This window comes from Stylophora pistillata, chromosome 8 (genome assembly GCF_964205215.1).
Source record: "Stylophora pistillata chromosome 8, jaStyPist1.2, whole genome shotgun sequence".
NCBI classification, from domain to species: Eukaryota; Metazoa; Cnidaria; class Anthozoa; order Scleractinia; family Pocilloporidae; genus Stylophora; species Stylophora pistillata.
In genome coordinates this window covers 2,912,624-2,932,500 of record NC_142526.1, presented here as the reverse complement: position 1 = coordinate 2,932,500, position 19,877 = coordinate 2,912,624, and the positions used below count along the sequence as shown (strand labels likewise).

General features: G+C 38.4%; 2 protein-coding genes across 2 annotated transcripts in view; one reads left to right on the top strand and one right to left on the bottom strand.

Annotated features, from left to right (window-relative positions):
* LOC111325821 (transient receptor potential cation channel subfamily A member 1 homolog) overlaps nt 1-6,108 on the top strand; it is a 19,594-nt gene extending 13,486 nt beyond the window's left edge. Inside the window, exons 15-20 of the mRNA XM_022929735.2 lie at nt 1-116; nt 588-795; nt 1,346-1,510; nt 2,271-2,339; nt 2,844-3,017; nt 3,727-6,108. The exon at nt 1-116 is cut by the window's left edge and continues 27 nt beyond it. Of these exons, the coding sequence (XP_022785470.2) occupies nt 1-116; nt 588-795; nt 1,346-1,510; nt 2,271-2,339; nt 2,844-3,017; nt 3,727-3,906 (912 nt within the window). The 3' untranslated portion in view covers nt 3,907-6,108. The remainder of the gene's footprint in view (nt 117-587; nt 796-1,345; nt 1,511-2,270; nt 2,340-2,843; nt 3,018-3,726) is intronic.
* A 536-nt stretch (nt 6,109-6,644) lies between these two features.
* On the bottom strand, nt 6,645-18,701 carry LOC111325845 (uncharacterized). Its single transcript, XM_088731819.1, has 11 exons — nt 18,597-18,701; nt 16,951-17,111; nt 16,182-16,236; nt 15,286-15,378; nt 13,343-13,410; nt 11,529-11,572; nt 10,851-10,922; nt 10,643-10,673; nt 9,979-10,091; nt 8,642-8,822; nt 6,645-6,998 (listed from the first exon to the last, which is right to left on the bottom strand). Exons 1-11 carry the CDS (start codon nt 18,624-18,626, stop codon nt 6,881-6,883), a joined length of 966 nt encoding a protein of 321 aa, XP_088587945.1. The 5' UTR covers nt 18,627-18,701; the 3' UTR covers nt 6,645-6,880.
* Nucleotides 18,702-19,877: the final 1,176 nt, after the last annotated feature.

Genomic DNA, 19,877 nt, shown 5'->3' with positions numbered 1-19,877 from the left:
CTGTACATACAATGGAACAGACTAATAGAAGTGTTTGCATACGTCTTCTCGATGATTTATATCGTGGATGACTTTCGACTGGATGGAACAAGCTTTACAATTCTAGAGGGATCGCGGTAAGTTGGTCAACGTGACCACACGAGAAGTACAAGGATAAGTTTACTTGTCTCCGTCGATTGTCCCCTTCATTTTTCTTTTTCTTTCTTTTTTTTTTTTTGTTTTTGTTTTTTTGTTTTGTGCCTGATTTGTTTTATCAGTTATTCTTACTCCCGGACGTGATTAATGTGAAGTGTTAGCTCATTGCGTAGCAACAGGTAATATTTTTCTATCCGAGTTTGAGGTCCGCACTGTAAGTGACAAACCTAGTTGTCTCCCGTTTCTTTAACTTACACTGCCTAGGGGGGAGGTGGGGACTGGGGTGAACTAAAATCCCATTAAGGGGGTAATATTTTTTACGAAAACCGGGTTAGGCTTCTGGAGGAGGCGAAGGGGGGGAGTGGGGATGAGAAACTTGACTCATAAGCTAAAGATTGTCTCTAGAGGGTTCTAAGCTTATCATCTTTTCTTACTCTGCTTCATTTTTTCAGGTGTTTCGTTTGGCATAGCAGTTTTGGTGCCACGGCCGTTTCCCTGTCCTGGATTGGACTTGTTCTTTTTATGCGCAAGTTTCCTAAACTTGGAATATACGTGGTTATGTTTACTGATATTTTTAAGACTTTCGCTCAGTTCTTCGTCGTCTGCTTTTTGTTTATCGTGGCCTTTGGGTTAGGATTCCACATCCTTCTCTTCAATCAGGTATGTTTTGTGACGTTAATCACTCACTCACTAGAGAGAATCATCGCCGCGTTTACGTAAAACGGCAAACCTCAGCTTTCCCTTTCACGTTTCATGTGAAATAGCGTGAACCTTGGTGGTTTAGCTTCGCGTGAGCTCACGTCGTGGTGGATTCGAAGGCACCCTTACGTGACTTACGAGGAATAGTTTTGGTGCCCTCTTTCCGGCAATTAACTTCTTCTCTTTGAGAGAAAAAGAGAAAAAAGTCTTACTTACACGGCAAACGCGAAACAGGTCATTTTCTCGTAGAAACGGCAAAGCGCAACCGGCAAACGTGAAAAAATGGCGGCAAAAACAAGGCCACGTGGTCATCCTTGCAGATTACGTTAATCTCTCTACTAACTCGCACATTCAGTCAGGCACTCCTCTTCCTCTCCCCATGTCCCATGGTGCTGCGCGCTCGTCATTAGTCGCTTGTGCCTCCTGCACGAGGCTTACGCTTTGACGTAACAAATCCCTTGGAAGTCACATGATGGTGATTAAGTTACGTAATCATTTCCTTTGCCTCCAGGTACCGTACTCTACACCTGGTCGAGCCATGCTTAAGACAACAATGGGGATGTTAGGCGAATATGAGTATGATACAGTTTATAACGATAACGACGTGCCGCCGGTCACGTGGGCGCTTTATGTAGCATTTGTCGTCATTAACTGTCTTATTATCATGAATTTACTGGTGAGTTATTTCATGATTGATGTTGCCTTTGCTGCACATGCGACTCGTCGTTCTGAATAATTTTGACACTATTTGATTGTGAGTGTGACTGTGAGGCATACATGAAGGTTACAATGGAATGATGGCTTTTACGGCTTACGGTTTAAATTTTGGCCATTTTACGGCGAACGGTTAATATCATTCCTTTGTTGTCACCAGAATTTGTTTTTGTACGGTAAACTTTTTTTACAACTGTCGTTTAAAATTTGTCAATTTTGACGCCTAAAGGCTAAATTTTTGGCCGTTTTACATTTATCGGTTAACTCTAGTGGGACCCTAGTCAAGTTAGAAATCTTTCTCATGTTCAAAACTACAGGACTACACATAGTGATAAACTTCATGTTCGCTTTTATAGTTCATATTAGAACTTACAATTCTCTGAGTCCTCCAGCCAGAAACCTTCACAATTTCTTAACTCTGAATTTAAGGAGCGGGGATGAGGAAATATTTTGGAACGAATTAGAATGAATTAGTATTTTGGTGAAGGCTCGCACTAATATAGATTTTTATGTAGATAAAAAAATATTAACTGACCTTATTACCCACATATATTTTTGAGCATCAGTATAACTGCTATTCAACTTATGTTTTTATCCCTATGCTTTATTACTATCATTATTGTTTATTATTTTTATCATGCTTTCAAATAGATTTGAAGTAAAGAGCCTATTCAGGAGTACCTAAGAGTATTTTGTTGGATTGTTTTCTTTCTTTTCTTCAGGTCGGTTTAGCCGTAGATGACATAAAAGGAGTTCAAGAAAAAGCAGTTGTGAAGAGACTAGCAATGCAGGTATTTTTTTTATGCAAACGTTGTTCCTATATTATTATTTTCACCGGCTGTTCGAGTAAATTTTACCGCGCTTTATTTCACCGTAATAATTTTCAATGGAACTACGTGAACACTCATGGTTAGGAAATGTTAAGAAACGAATTAGAATGAATGAGCTTTTTAGCTAAGGCCCGCACCAGTATTCCTTGGAATTAGATTTGAAGTACTGCGAGTCCACGAAGTTAACGGGACCTTCGTGAAACGGATTGATGGCGTCGTATATGGGCGTTGTGGTCGGTTCTCGACCTTTGAAAAAGTGTTTCGAACTCGATATTTGAACGTTCAGGTTTTCCACCCTCCACAAGAACCAAGTTTCCCAATTCCAAGTTTACCCGGGAAACAAATAACGAGTAACCACATCAAGGATTTGCTTCTGTTTAATTAATCTCAACTCAGTTTAGACACCGTTACGGAGACTAAGAACTGATATCCTTCTTGATTTTCTTCGTGTGGATCTTTATTTAGGTCGATCTTGCTTTAGATGTGGAGAAAGCTCTTCCGGCCATTTTCAGGCAGAGGTTTGCCACTACTCAGGAAGATGTTTATCCAAATTCGAACAAGTATTGGACTATTTGGTCTTTTTGGAATCAAAACGTTAGTCCTGCCAGAGCAATTTATGAAGCTATGAACCCTGAGAAGGTTGGTACTTTATTGAACATCAACCATAGTTGTCTTATAATTCTCTGGTGGTGTTAAGGTGGAAAGGTTCAAGTTAGAAATTGAAAATTTCTAAACTCTGACGAATTATTGGTGTTGGTATTATCAGTCGTATATGTGCACGATCCTTCGCAGTAAAGCACTATTTAAGCAATAGTGAAAATCAGACCTGAAAAAAATTCAGGCCTGTACGGGATTCGAACCACTGACCTCTGCGATACTAGTGCAGCGCTCTACCAATTGAGCTAACAAGCCAACTGGGAGCAGGCCATCAAATTAATTCGACATAAATTTTTTTCAGGTCTGATTTTCACTATTGCTTAAATAGTGCTTTACTGCGAAGGATCGTGCACATATACGTTTCATAACCGCAGTTCATATATGTATTTCATATGTTTGTTGTTTGATTTATCATCTACGGGTTTATGTCGAATTAATTTGATGGCCTGCTCCCAGTTGGCTTGTTAGCTCAATTGGTAGAGCGCTGCACTAGTATCGCAGAGGTCAGTGGTTCGAATCCCGTACAGGCCTGAATTTTTTTCAGGTCTGATTTTCACTATTGCTTAAATAGTGCTTTACTGCGAAGGATCGTGCACATATACGTTTCATAACCGTAGTTCATATATGTATTTCATATGTTTGTTGTTTGGTATTATCATTGTTGATAATTGATAACTTTTTTTTCTATTAGACACCGATAGAGAAGCTCCAGAATCATCAGGAAGCGTTAAAAGAGGAAGTCATGACCCTCAAATCGAAACTGAAAACTGTTCTTGATCACACCACACAACTAGAGGCCATGATGAAAGCACTCATGAAACACCACGCCATATCTGTGGAGGAGAAGGAGGAGGGCGAGGATGACGACTAGAAGTACGCAATGACTGCTGGGAAAGCGCTTCTTTAGGAAACTTTTTCTTTTTGAGTGTGTGTATGTTACAAAAATTTCAACGCCTTTCCTCCAAGGTGGCCAATATTCTGTGCACTTGTTTAAGTGAATTAAGGAAACCCGTGCCTTTTAGGTTACCGTGGTTGCCACAGGCCAAGAGTTACGATAAAATAAGATTTAAGTTAAGGGAAAAGCAGTGAAATTTATTTTGATTACAAGTCAAAGAACCTTGAATTCATGGGTCTATAACTCATCTCATGTTCCTGATTTTATTATCTCACCGAGGTCTTACTCTGAATACGTTATTTCGATTGGTTGAAAATTTATCATTGAGAGAAGTAGATACCTTGAAATATGTAGAGAGGCTAGAGGACAGAGATTGGGTAATTTTATTCTTTATCCGGGAACTTTTTCGTAAATAATGATTTTGGTGACCAGACAAACACTTAAATGATCCAAAGCTTCTTCATCCAAGTGCGTTCTTTGGCTTTCGTTCGCCTTCGATGAAATACCCTCGTTAGTAAATCCATACATTCCATCGCCTTTCTCAATTCGCAAAATAGCTCAATTAATATATTCCCATTTTTGTATTATAATGTTCAATTCACATTATACATTAATTATAAAATATTTATAATGCATCGACTTTCGAAATTTTGTCGACGCGACAAATAGTTCCATTTTTAAAATCATCCGAGGGAAGGAAGGGAAACCACAAAACAGAACCCACTGTACTTAAAGGGGAAATACAGAAATCATGTAAATTTTATCTTCGCTTTAAATTGCATACCTAAAGTTACATTGAGGACTGCGTTTTGAGATTCCCATCGAGAAACTTGACTTTTCAAAAGCTGCTTTCTAATGCGTTATGGATTCTATGGAAGCTGCCATTGAGTTTGCTTAGTAACCTAGTCGTTTTAGCTGAGACAGGACAAAGTTTCACTCGTCTCTTTTCCAGCTCTTGGCGCTTTTGACAATCATAAGCTACATAAAAAGACATTAACTCGGTGACCAGATCAGAAGCTGTTAGAGAAACATTTCTACCACGTCATTCCTATGCGGCTTGGTTACTGATTTGTTCACAAAATGTCATGTTCAGTTTTGGCACAGCTTGAAGACAACTTTCGAACGATTTTGGTACTCTTGGGGTCTCGCAACTTGGTCAGAAGTATATAATTTATCTATAATTGATCATAGTGGAGATAGAAATGTCATGGGTTTTGGAACACACTTCCCCTTTAACTGCTAGGAAGTATGGAGTTCAAAATAAGTCTGAATTGCAATTTTCAGTTGGGCTTTGAAGCTAACGCTTTGCTTTTTACAGTTAAACACGAAGGCGCGCTATAAATGGAGCCTTAGGTCCCACTGGACCATTTGTCAATCAACCGCCGTGTGATGTAGAACTCTTAGAGTCAAGTCAGCTTGAGCTACAGCTACTACAAAGCAGTGAACAGCGGGCGCATTCCTCAAAATTGTTTTATGTCTTCGTCACAATACAAGAATTATTTAGATTTGTATTTCCTCTCTCCAATGGAAACTGACTTTATTTGAGGCGGTAAATTTGAGATCGAAGTAGGTGGTTCGCACGTTAGTTCATTGACATTGCCACCATGCTGGTGGAAGTAAACAATAGATATCTCATTAGCTCCTTTTGTTCGTCTACCAGCATTTAAATTTGATCCGCACACGTCAACGGAGAGTGATAAATGAGCCTAAGTCTTCCTAGGGAAGACTTCCTCATATAGCGCGCCTTCGTGTTTAGGCTTTGCCCTTTGTATTGTAGTAAAGTGATGACGCTCAATGTTGGTTAACGAGTTGTGTATTGGCTATATTTTCCTATTTGTGTCATCTACTTTTGTTTACATAAAAAGAGAGCTAAAATGAGAAGAAAAAAAGGGGCAAGAGGGATGTAATCAATCTCAATTTAATGCGAATATTTATCTGTACTGTATTCGGGTCGCACCTCCGTATTATTTATACAATTTATCAATAGATACACGGTGTATATTTTCTAGATTTAACAGAGTGATATTTTAAGGCTTTGTTATTTATAAGCAATGGTTGTTTTTGCCAAAGAAGGAATACATTATTACTAAGGACACTTACTTACATCCTACGCAAAATAAATCCCTATGACGTTTTTACGTTAAGGAAAAGCTGGAATAAACAAAACTGTGGACAGTCCCTCGTTCTCTTTGGTCTTGAGCGTACAGTCGATTTTGTTTCGGAGATGAGGAATTTACCCCGTACGCCCTATTCTATTCTACACTCTATTCTATTCTCTGCATATTCTCTATACTGTTCTTCGCTCATTTCTTACGGCACTAACATGGAGAATGTCTCTAACAATCAGAGGCATTTTTAGTTGATGATGATTTCCTTTATTCTCGTGCCCTTAATCTTTGATTCAGTGGCAGTGTTGCAGTAAGACATTGTGGTTCCCCTCTTTTAGCAAAGTTCCCCTGAAGAGAAAGCTGCATTCAGAGAAAGAAACTGTAATCTCGACTGAAATAGGTTTGCGTATTTGCATTATGACTGAAAGAGATTCTCGATTGAGGAGAATTTTTTCCTGATCCTGCCTCCCACAGAAGTCCTGTGTAAGAAAGTTCAGGTGGACTTTATCAGTCTGGGTTTATAAAGTCAAAACTTTCGCTGAGTTGAAGTGACTTGAAGTCATAAACGAATCATCTATCGGCGAATTCCAGCGAGCTTTCATTCAATAGAGTTACTCTTAATTTATTTGATGATACAAACGTGTTTGACATAACTTCCAAATTACAATAAAAAAACAACATTTTTCATTCTGAATGACTCAAATGTGAGCAAAACGGTAACAAATTCGCAAACTAAAACTTTAATTACATTAATAAGCTAATTCCCAAAGTTATCCCAGAGATATGGTTGGTTTCAATGTTTGAAATCCTGCAAAATTACACAAAAATGCACATTGTAGCGTCTAAAGAGCCAGTAATAACACAACTGGACAGTGGTCACTCCCTGTAACACGCATGCGGATGAGGCTATCGCTCAATTTAGGTACCAGCCTCTCGGAAACGACAAAGTAGTCAAGGCGCCTACAATGAGAGAAAACAAATTATATCAACAATATCATAGGTGACAAATTACTCCTTAATTTTGGCGCGAAATTTCAGCGCTAATTTTTAATTTCACATGTGAAATTACAAAAATTGCCATGGTAACATCTCTTGTATCTCGATCAGAGCCAAGATGGCGTCGAGATTTAAGACGGTGACCCTTGAAGAAGTTACGAAATGAAAAGAAGCGGCCGAAAATTTAAATACGCCAAAGAGCACAATTAACTGGGTGCGAGTTTTTGAGAAGTGGTGTGACGAAAATAGCCTTGAGAAAAACCTGGAGATGATTCTTCCCGAGCAGTTGGATAAAGTACTCGAGCGATTTTACGCCTCCCTATGTAAACAAGACGGAACCGATTACGAACCCGCAGGGGCCCGTTTCTCGAAAGTCCCGGTAACTTGGCGGGCCTAAAGCCATGTTTTAAAATCAAAATTTATAGGATGGGAAAGCAGGTTCTGGCACCCAAACCAGTCCTTTTTGTTTCTTTAGCTGATAGTTTGACTGTATCATTTTCAAAATTTTTCAAATCGCCATCTTGAATGAAAACAGAACAGCTTTACGGGCCCGAGACTTTCGTGAAATGGGCCCCCGGGTCCCTAAAAGTGATGCAAGCAGCACTTGACCGCCATTTGAAAGAAAAAGGTTGTTCTTTTTCAACTATAAAGGACAGAGAATATTATATATTACATATAGCCTCCTGCAACATTTTAGTTTTCGCGCATTTCAGCGGGCGCTGTTTTCATTTCATTCATCATTTCATGACGAATTAGAGCCAATCATTTGAGAAAGATTTGACAGTTGCCTTAATTTTGAAACATTATTAACAGGCACGAAGAATTCAAAAGGTATTTTTTGTGAAGAAACTCAGAAAATTACGAACTTTAACAATAATGTATGCTTTAAACGAAAACTATATTCCTCTTCATGTTCTCGGTTTTCGATAGAATAAACCAGTAAAAACAATTACGGTTGTGAACGTAATTTGTCACTAATGATATTAAAAGCTAATCAAATGGTTTTCTCGTGAAATTTGGAAATAATTGCACTTGCGTTTTGTCAAAATTCTGATAATTTCCCGAGCCTTTGTGAAATTATTTCCTAATTTCACTCGTCGCCATTTGATTACACATACATACTGCACTTTTGCTCAAGGATGTGACTTTTTAACGTTCCTTGGTGAACTCATTGTCGAATTAAATAGTAATGTTTCAAATTAAAGTATTCTAAGCTTTAATGCTTTGTTAAGGGGGAATTGTTAAAAGTTTCATGGAGGTGTCCACAAGTTTTGTTTGGTAATATGCTGCGGCTAAGGAAAACTTTCTATTGCGAGTGTCTGGTTGAAATCTTTCTTTAATTTAAAGTTTTTCAAATCGGCCAAATTTTTTTTTTGTTTGTTTTTCTTTTATCTGAGGTTATGGCGCTAATTTAAACAAAAAAAAGTTAAAGTTTCGCGGTTAAAAAGATTTTAAGCTTGAGACAGATTTAAAGCTAAACATAAAAACAAGGCGGACATTTATCGTTACACTACCACTAAAAAACACCTAACACAAAATGACCGAAAGAACACTGATCTCGATACGCTCACCTAATTTACTTAACCTTTGTATAATTTTCAACATACCAGCCAACATTTTTAGCGCGAGCGTTTCTCATGTAAGACCAAAACGAGTACTGCTTGGTTTTGTTGGGATAAAAATGACGAAATGAATCGACGAAACCTTCCTCGAGCAGCTCAGTGAAATCTTGGCGTTCTTCTTTGGTGAAGCCTGCTGTTTTTTTGTTTGTTTTCGGATTGGCTAGATCTAAAAAACAACAACAACAACAACTGGTTTTGAACACATAATAGCAATTTTCAATTGAGGATTGAAACCGGGATTGCATTTGTTTTTCTTTACTTCGCCTTGTGATTGGTCTAGAAAACTCACGCGTCTCTCTCAACCAACCAGATGCAAAACGGAATCTAATCGCGACTTTGTCGCCCGCGTTTTCCAGCGCTTTTTTTCCGCGCTTTTTTCCCGCGCTTTTCTCCCGCGCGCTGCTTAAAGTTTGGTTTTTTCACAATCAGTTCTCATTGGTTCTTAAAAGTATTGATTACATCATGAATTACATTATGTGAGGTGACTCTGAACTTCCTCGTCGAATTAAGACTTCCTCAAAGAAGTTGGATCGCGATGGACTTAGACGGTTTACGACAAAATTACAATTGAATCATTATATTTCAGGCGAAAATTGCGAAACCTTAGTCTCCTTCGCAGCCGTCTTTAGGGATGTCACGCAACGCTCCTCGAAAGAAGGCTGCGCAGGAGACTAGCGAAACCTCGGCTTGACAAGTTTTCCATGACCTGTAGGAGCTTTGTCTTACAGTAAATAGTAGGAAACCGGGAGAAACAGTTGATTGTGTAGTCTGATCTTTCAAATGAAAACAGTTTGTGATAAAATTTTACCTGACTCCCTTCTCCACCTCATTGGTCCATTTTCTATGGTCCCCCTTTTATACTCTGTTATTATATGGCTGTCTCACAAGGACCGGGAACTGAAATCAATATTGAAAGCGGTCTAGATTTTCCCATCTAGACCGGCATCTAGACCGGTCTAGAAAAAAAAGTTAAAAAGAATATAATATTCCGTTGCTCTCTAGAAACAGCCATATAATAAACATCTTATTAACCGAGCTAGGTCGGTCTGTATGGGAGAATCTTGACCGAAGTCGCCAGTACAGACCGAACGCAGTGAGGTCTGTACCAGCGACCGAGGTCAAGATTCTCCCATACAGACCGACCTTGCTCGGTTAATAAGAACTAATTACTTTGTTAGTGACGACTGATACCCCTCCCTTCCCCCATGTGATCCCTCAAAATCCTCCGCCCCCCCCCCCCCCCCGTCCGGCAAGAAACAATGACTGGTCCCTAAATCAAACAAAGGCTCTCAACAGTTTCAGTCTCCGTAAGGAATACATACCTATTTCCTTATGAGCTACATTGAGGTCCCCGCACAGAACAACAGGTTTCTTATTGTCCAGTTCCTTGAGGTATTGTCTGAAATCTTTATCCCAGCCCTGGCGATAATCAAGCCTAAACGCAAATTAAAGGCATCACTTTTGGAGAAAGTCTACTCAGTCTCAAGATGGAACAACAAATTTTATTAACAGTTTTTGTCGGATGTTATGATGCAGCCAAGCAACTTAATTCAATGTTTAATCTCCTAAAAAACTAAATCAAAAGGTGATGTCAAATCGACCAGTAAAACTCAATTCTGCAGTCCTCTGATGATTCTTTTAGAGCCTGTAGAAAGCACCTTCCATCTAGAACCCAAAAGTTTCCGGCTAAATGTTCTTGGGCGCTTTATCAGGGCTCGACACTTGCTTTTCAACTATCAGCCAAGTGGCTAGTGACAACTTAGATGTTACAACAATTTCAGTTTGTTTACTGGCCAAACTGGTAAGTGGAAATCGAAAACCACTAGCCAAGACTGAATCTCTACGGGTCTGTGGCTAGTTTTCTACCCGTTAGTGTCGAGCCCTGTTTATGCAGTTTGTATAAACTATACAATTTGACTAAAAGGGGAACATTTACCGAGAATACGGAAGTCATATGGTTTCGTGATAAAGAAACAACGTCATTACCTTTCAAGTCCTCTTCCTGAATTTGGTATATCTATATGAAAATAGACAAGCTAATCAGCTGCAGAATGTTATTATGATGTAAAACCAAATTCTCCTGTTTAATTTACAAGAAAAACTATTGCAGTAAGTAGGGAGAATTACTAATTGGATCTTGGGAGTTGAAAGGTTAAGAGACTTTACGGCGAGACTAGAAATATCAAACACTTACAAGCTGTCACTAAATAGAAGTCTTCAAATTCAGCGGTAATGACTCGTCCTTCGTTGTCATGCGCCGCGATTCCTGCAGAGACATTTACGAGTATTGGGCATGAATGACAAATACATACTCTACACCTGCAAAATCTCACGGCTCCAGCGCTATTCTCGCGTCTTCGGATCAAAAGTTAAAACCTTTCAACAATTTCTCCCTCCTACGAAAATTCTTGCTTATCACAGCCGCGACTGAGACAGTTTAACAAACAGACAGAGAAAGAAAAGGCTTTTTTTTATTGAAACATATATCCCCGAGACCTCTGATTTGAAAAGGGAGAACACTGAAGAGTTAGTGTCAGATCTCTTCAAGATCTCTGAAAGAATTTTCGGTACGGGTTCGGAAACATTGGGTAACATCGGAAATGATCGGGTCCTCTCCATCCAGGTTTCCACCTCACTTCAAATATCAAAAACTAATCTACTTTCCTCTCGAGATCCCTCAGGAAAGTTTCGTTATGTGTTCGGAAACGTCGAAAAACTTCGGAAGTGAGCAGGGTCCTCTAACTTAACGTATCACTCCATCGACTCAAAAATACTCTTTTTCTTCTCGAGCAAGACAAGACTCCAATATTGTTGTCAGTGATTTGTCGAGTATAATGTTGAAATAAGAATACCTGTCCGTCATTTTACTGACCTATGCCATAGGATACATTTAAAGGCTTCACTTTGCTGCAAAGTCTGCAGAAACGGAATAACCGCAATGTAAATGTAAGTGATAATACAACTGTAATTATGGCATTGCTGTATTTACGCGATTAAAACCTGTCCCGTCATTTCGAAAATTTCAAGTGTTTCCGATGCTGCGTTGATGGGAATGCGGCTTTACTGGGAGGGCAATGTGTTTCTTAAATTTCCAGGGCAGCGTTTAATTGAGTAGGTACAGAATAAGGGAAGTGTTCAGTGAGTAGAAGGGTTGTGTGTGAGAACTGGAATCCTCACACACAACGTAGAGGCAATCCAGAGGAGGGCAACTAAGTTATTTTTAAATCCGATGAGGACTATGATATTAGATAAAAGAAATGAAAATTACAAAGTTTATTTCATAGAAGATACATCAGGGATGTTGTTTTTTTATTCAATTTAATGAAAGAGCATTATGATTTAGATATTTCTTATAAGTTGTTGTTCTGTAAAGATCGTAGTGTGGATTATAATTTAAGGAAGAATGATTCTCTTGACCTGGTTAGCATGTATAGTAGAACAAATATTTTCAAATGTAGCTTTTTTATCCGTATTATTAATGAATGGAATAGTCTACCTACTAATAAGAAGGATTCTGTCAGTATTTCTAGCCTTAAACATAAAGTCACTTCATTTTTTGGTAATACTTAGAATTTCAGATTTAATTCAATTTAATATTTTCATATTAAATTTCATACTCTGACAATTGTTTCTTGATATCATAGATATATTTTGTTAGCTTACTGGGGAGCATCCCTTGTATGGTGTCTAGGATGCTTTTGAATGCTGCCTCTCCATCATTATAATTATTGTTACTTATTATTTATTAAGATACAATGAAATATATGAAGTTCATATATTTTGAACTGCGGTATTAGATACGTATAATACACGATCCTCGCAGTAGATAGCGCTATTTAAGCAATAGCGAAAATCAGACCTGAAAAAAATTAGGCCTGTACGGGATTCGAACCACTGACCTCTGCGATACTAGTGCAGCGGTCTACCAATTGAGCTAACAAGCCAACTGGGAGCAGGCCGTTAAGTTGATTCGTAATAAACCCGTGAAAGTGATAAATAATGATTTTCGCTATTGCTTAAATAGCGCTATCTACTGCGAGGATCGTGTAGTATACGTATCTAATACCGCAGTTCAAAATATATGAACTTCATATATTTCATTGTATCTTATTTATCACTTTCATGGGTTTATTACGAATCAACTTAACGGCCTGCTCCCAGTTGGCTTGTTAGCTCAATTGGTAGAGCGCTGCACTAGTATCGCAGAGGTCAGTGGTTCGAATCCCGTACAGGCCTAATTTTTTTCAGGTCTGATTTTCGCTATTGCTTAAATAGCGCTATCTACTGCGAGGATCGTGTATTATACGTATCTAATACCGCAGTTCAAAATATATGAACTTCATATATTTCATTGTATCTTATTTATCACTTTCACGGGTTTATTACGAATCAACTTAACGGCCTGCTCCCAGTTGGCTTGTTAGCTCAATTGGTAGAGCGCTGCACTAGTATCGCAGAGGTCAGTGGTTCGAGTCCCGTACGGGCCTAATTTTTTTCAGGTCTGATTTTCGCTATTGCTTAAATAGCGCTATCTACTGCGAGGATCGTGTATTATACTTATTATTTATTATTATTTAATTATTTATTTAGTAATTTAGATTTGGAGAAACTTTAATAAATCTTGGAAGAACGATAAATTCACATGGTAAGGAGTTATTTAATTCATATGAGAGGCACGAAACTTACCCAACCCCACTGTAGCCCTTGGTCTCTCCTTCAGCCCAGTAAGTGTGATATCCTGGAAGCTTTATTTCCTGAAAAAAGATACATTCAATAAACATATATATTTAAAATAAGAAAACTATTAAAAGTGAAATCAATGAATCAAAAGTTTTGAAATGAAATTCATCATAATTTTTGGTACCGTATTTACCCGTGTATAATGCGAACTTATTTTTCCCGAAATGAACACCTAAATTCGAGATGCGTATTATACACGGAATCCTTTGTTTAGGCTGACGCGACATTAGAATAACAGACACATAAGCGTGCGATGTAATTGGTCTTTAATTTGAGGGTAAACTAACCTACCAATGACATGTTAACAATTTGGATCCTTGAATAAATTTAACTAAGTATTTAAGCGAACAGCTGATCAACAAAACAGTTACTGTAATCTTGAGCAATCAAACGTAAACATGACTACAAAACTCGCCGGAACCAAGCGTCAAAGTTACACAGTGTCAGATAAGTTACGAATCATCAATTTCGCCGAACAGCATGGAAATCTCGCTGCTGAAAGAGAGTTCGGAGTATCTGAAAGTAATGTTCGCTTATGGCGGAAGAGCAAGGAAAACTTGAAAAAGATGCCTCGGTTGAAACGAGCAAATCGTGGCAAAAAAGCTGCATGGCCAGAACTTGAGGTTGGTCTCCTCGAATGGATCACAGAGAAACGGAACAATGGTCTCGCCATTTTACCATCGCTGGTGAGGCTGAAGGCCCTCGACATGGCAAAGAACGAGAAATATGGGATTCCACAAGGGCAGTTTAAAGCAGGCAACCACTGGTGTCAGCGTTTCATGAAGCGTAATGGCTTGTCTCTTCGCCAAAAGACAACTCTTGCCCAGCGGCTTCCAGATGACTATGAGGAGAAAATCGTGCGATTCCACCGCTACATTATCGATCTTCGCAAAGAGCACAATTATCCTCTTCATGTTATTGCTAACATGGACGAAACGCCACTAACATTTGACATGCCGCCAAATCGAACCATCAACAACTCGGGAGAGAAAACGATCAAGATTCGTACTACGGGTAATGAAAAGAACCGCATTACAGTCGTGTTGACCTGTGCTGGCGATGGAAGCAAACTGAGACCGATGGTAATCTTCAAAAGAAAAACTCTCCCAAAGGTTGCCAACAAGCACGGAGTTGTAATCGCCGCTCAAGAGAAAGGTTGGATGGACGGTGAAGGAATGAAAACATGGATCGACAAAGTTTGGTGTTCGAGGAGAGGTGGCCTGGGGAGAAGAAGAAGCCTGCTTGTTTGTGACGCGTTTGAAGCCCACGTGACCGAAAGAGTGAAAACAGCACTGACACGAGAAAACACGAACTTAGCAGTAATTCCTGGCGGATTAACCTCGATCTTGCAGCCGCTGGATGTCTCTTTAAACAAGCCGTTTAAAGATGGTGTTAGAAAGAGGTGGATGGAGTGGATGGCGGAGGGAATCCATGAATTTACAGCGAGTGGCCGCCAAAAGAAACCATCCGAGGAACTGATCCTTTCGTGGATCGCAGGAGCATGGCAGGACATTTCCGAAGAAATGATTGAATCCTCATTTCTAAAATGCGGGATCACCAACAGCCTTGATGGATCCGAGGACGACCTAGTTTACGAGGCCAACGATGACTGCAACAACGAGCTCGATGACTCGTTTGCAAGTGAACTGTTCCAGTCAGACTCCGAGTCCGAGTTTGAAGGATTTGATATGTGAAAGATGTTGTAACCATCATTTCGTTAGTTTGCCAAGTTAATTGAAATAAATAATGTTATACAATTTTACCTTCTTGTTGAGTAGTTTATTTTTCTTTTTTGTCAAAATTTGGTCTGAAATTGGGATTCGTATTATACACGGGCCCGCATTATACACGGGTAAATACGGTAAATGTAAATCTGGTTTACTAAGGACCTTTGGAAGTTCTTTCTCTGGGCATTTTGTCTCCTGTATACAGAAAACATCAGCATCTTCTTTTTTCATGTAAGCCAATGTAGAGCCATGTTTCTAAAGAAACAATAAAAAAATCCCAAAGCAATTCACTGATTGGATACAGAGTATTTATAACACAAACTTAAGGTGTTTGATTCAAATCCATGCAGCTCTCTACACTTTGCAAACTAAGAAGGAAAAAGTTCATACTTAAGACATCTAGATGTCCTTCAAATTATCTGTTCTATTAAATGAAAACTATGGTGAGAATAAAAGCTAGCACAGAAATACAAGAACTTGAACAATTTTTTTAAATATTTGCAAAAAGAGAATAAACAAAGAATATTATTGAAAACCATTACATGACTTTAGACAGGCCACATTCAAAAGCAGTCAGTGACTTAAAGAGGAGTTGACTCAGTTCCAAGAAAAAGATTTAAAAATTAATCAACAGCCAGTGACCCCATCTTCTCATGGCACCGGAATTGCAAATGTCATTTCTCAATCTCATACAACAGTAAGATTAATAATAAAGTCAATTATGGGATTTCAAAACAAGAAAATTATTTACTTTGATTAATTATAATTATCAGCTGACTGAGGGACAAAATGGGGTTCATTAAAGGAAGGTGGTAAATTATGGAGATGATTAGACAGGTTGCCACAGAATTTCAGTCTAATTTTAAAAGCATATGGAACACTTCCTTTTTTTGTTGTTTGTAATACTCGCCTGCAATTCTTGTATACTCATAAACTTTCAGTTGCATTTTTATGATGTTAACAATGACTTTGGAAGCCTATGTAACTGAATGACAATTATCTCAGACCAGTAGACATTACACAAAATATAATATTGTAGATTTCCACAGTCTTCCTACCAGCCAAGCTCGGATTCCATTCACATTCCAGGATGAAATTTTAAAGTTCCATTTCCTACAGAGATAACATTTTTTAAAATAATAATGCAAATGAAATATTTTTAAGCAATGTAAGTAAAGATGGAAAAAGACTTAACCATAGGCAAATTCTAATTCTTTACCACTTTGCCAACCAATTATTAACAACATATGCAGCAAATGAAGCATTACTCTGATGAAGAGTTGTTCTGTTGCTTTAGCTTGGTTTAATGAGAACTAATAATGGGTTATTGGGATTTTCAACTATTCAGCTTTTCTTTCTCATTGATTTCATTCAAAATCCTGGTCATGTTTACCATAGGTAACTCTCGACCAGTATATTGGTTGATATATCGGTCAAGGTGCGGTCGATACTCGACTGATATGTCAGTTGACACTTGGTCGATAGTCCATTGACACTCAGTCAATAGTCGGTAGAAAGTTGGCCGATACTCAGTTGAGACTCGGTTGATAGTCAGTCAATATATCAGTCAAGTTTGTTAACTTCCAACTATCCACCAAGTCTCCACCACGTATGCCAACTATCAACTGAGTGTTGACCGACTATCGACCGAGTGTCAACCAAGTATCAAGCGAGTGTCAACAGTCACATTGGTCGAGTATCGACTGACTCTCAACTGATATCTATACTGATATATTGATCAAGGAGTACCTACAGTAAACATGATCCCAAAATCCTAGTGCTGTAGCATCCACTGAGTAATCAGATAAATTTTGGCAAGTCACCTACTTGCAGGTAGTTGTACATGCATAGTCAATTTCTCCAGCTTCTTCCTCGTCCTCAACGGATTCTTCAGATTCAACACTTGTGTTCTTTGCCTTTTTAGATTTGGGTTCACTGTCATCAGCTGTGTTTTTCTTTGCAGGGCGTTTCCCTTTTCCTTTGCTACCCTTTGTAAAATTAATGATTAAGAAATAAACCACAAAAATTTTTATTTCTCAGTCTTTGTAATCTCACCCTTTTCAATTGTTATCATTTCAGTTTCTTAAGAATAACTTCACTCCTGAATCAAAACTAAATGAAATTTAAAAGAAATATTTGTTTAACAAAAATGATGATTTCTAGTGTGGATAAATTTAAAATGATTTAGCCAACATTAGAATGACTTCCGAGGATAATAAATCATTCCTACAGAGAAGTTTGTGAGAGGTCATCTGATGTTGATATGTAAAATGATTTCAATATAGGAAAGAAAGGGTCAACTTCTCTTTCACCTCTTACAACATTCACATTCTCTACACAGTTCTCTTAACTTAATTTAATTTAATTTATTAATTTAATTTTCATTTAGTCCATTTTCACTGCATTAAGTTTTGCAGTGGGGTCGGACTAGAAAGGAACATAGGAACTATTCGTGCTAGTCCACCCTCCAACCCATCCCACCCCAGGGGAGGACATCCATCACACAGTAATCTCATGTGTGAGAAATTAACGTCTCCTATCCCTAACCCTGCAGGAGACGGGACCTCCATTTATTCATCCCTATCCAAGAAGACTAGTATATCTAACCATTTCTTGATGTTAAAGAGAGGTAGCAAATTCTTCTCAATTATTTTAAGACCCTGAGTGTTGGTCCGGCTGGGGCTCGAACCCTCGACCTCCCCCACAAAAGTCCAGTGCTCTACCCACTGAGCTAACTGGGAGGCGGTTAGCCCAATGGATAGAGTATCCCTGTCTGTATACCATTTCCTATGGTATACAGACAGGGAGAATTTGTTTGATAATCAGGATTTTCTTAAATTGGTGATCATTTCCTTTATTCACAAGACCTCAAATAAAAGGTGACGCTGTAAGGAGAAATTAAAAGCCAGTTGACTCTTTGGAGCTGAAGGGAATTTATTATATCATCCAGATTATAATAAAAATTTTAGTTGGTTGAATCAATTTCCTGTGAATTTTATTCTTTTCTTTTTCGATTATAAATTGATTTCATCACAAAAGCAAGTAATATATGATTATAATTTCCATTGATTTATGGCACAACTATCCTAAAGGTTTTCAAATAGGGTGTTAAAAAATCTAAATACCTCAGTTTAAACATGGTAGTCATGAGAAACTTAAAATCGCAATAAAAAAAATCTCGGGCTTTGATCATGATGATTAATCGCGGTTAAGATTTTCCTTTTCCGAAAAAATACATAAAATATTTTCTGATTTTTTTTCCTTAAATCAAAGGAAAACGTACACACTCAAACCAATTTCATTATGACATACTGAGTAGCATAATTATGAAATGTCAGTACACAGCTGTGGCGCACATGGAAAGGAAGTTCCATACCGATTTTTGCAATTCGTCGCATTTTAAGCTTGACTTCACTAATCAGTTGCTACTTCTAACTAGTAATGTGTTGGTTTCCTAGTACAGAAAATCCTACCTCTGATTCTTTATTCTTTTTTGGTGGCATCTTGGTCGATCGCGAGAATCGAAGATACTCTTCGCTATTTAGCGCCACAAATCTTTAGAGTGTCGTGTATGCTACACCAATTATACGTGACTAACAAGGCTTGACGGGCATGGGTCTGGCAAGAGTCAGTTATATTTTTAGCCAGTACTTTGGTTTTGTCTGCATATCTAACAGATTTTCTGGGCCGGGTGTCGTAATTGTATCTGAAAGTCCCGATATTTTTCTCAATTTGCTCACGGCCGAGAAAACCAAAGGTGAAAACTTTTATCTACTGCAAAGACTCGCCCCAAGCCCCTCTAAGGAATCGTTAATTTATTCACGCAGTACTACTTAGATGACTTGAAGCGGCCTTAAACACTTTTACCGTAAAACGTGATTGGGATAGTTTTTCTCTCGTGAAACGTGACTTTGTTCTTAAGTTATTCGAGGTCCATGATTACCCTTCTTTACGAGCTCATGAAAGCGGCTTTGTAATCAAGCGCGACGCGTGAGCGAACATTTCACCGACTGCAAGTTGTTTAGCGTAAATAAAATTAAATGTCTTAAAATTAAGGTATTTTAACACTCTGTAGGGTGGCCGAGATGCTACAAGTGAACCAGCGTATCTTTTTTCGGATGATGATGTTTGGCAGCTGATAGGGGTTTGAGCTCTGCTTGCGTTTAAACAGAGTGGCAAAGGATTTATACATGACGCGTGACTAAAGTTAAAATATTAAAACGTGAAGCGTTTATATTTTATTACAGAAAGGTGAGTGTGATTTGTGAATTTTTAGTCAGTGTGAGGCACGATTCACGTCTTGAAATATACGTGATCCGGAAATTTATTCTTTCATTTCGTGAAAACGTCAAGATTTCGATGAAACCTTATAGTCAAGATGAGAGAGATTTCAACTTTTTCCGTTTATATACGCGAGGAGTGACTCACACAGGAACGACAGCCCAGTGGTCCAAAACCACGATCACTGGAAACAAGGTTTATCACATGATGCTAAGGACTTTTTTCTGGAAGATTCGATTTGTTTGCCCAAAACGGCCTCAAAACATTTTGGGTAAATGGAAGAATGGGTCTCTCTATAACATTTCTAAGATGAAACGTCTGCAAAGGGTGAAAGACCTAGCGATATTGGATTTTCAAGTAAAACGAGCTAGAAAAAGAAAGGAGAAGATAGGAAAAAACTGATCCGTGAATTTTGTTTCAGTTTACCGTCAAACGTAAATTGCGTGAAAAACGTTAAAAGCTCCAATTCTTAT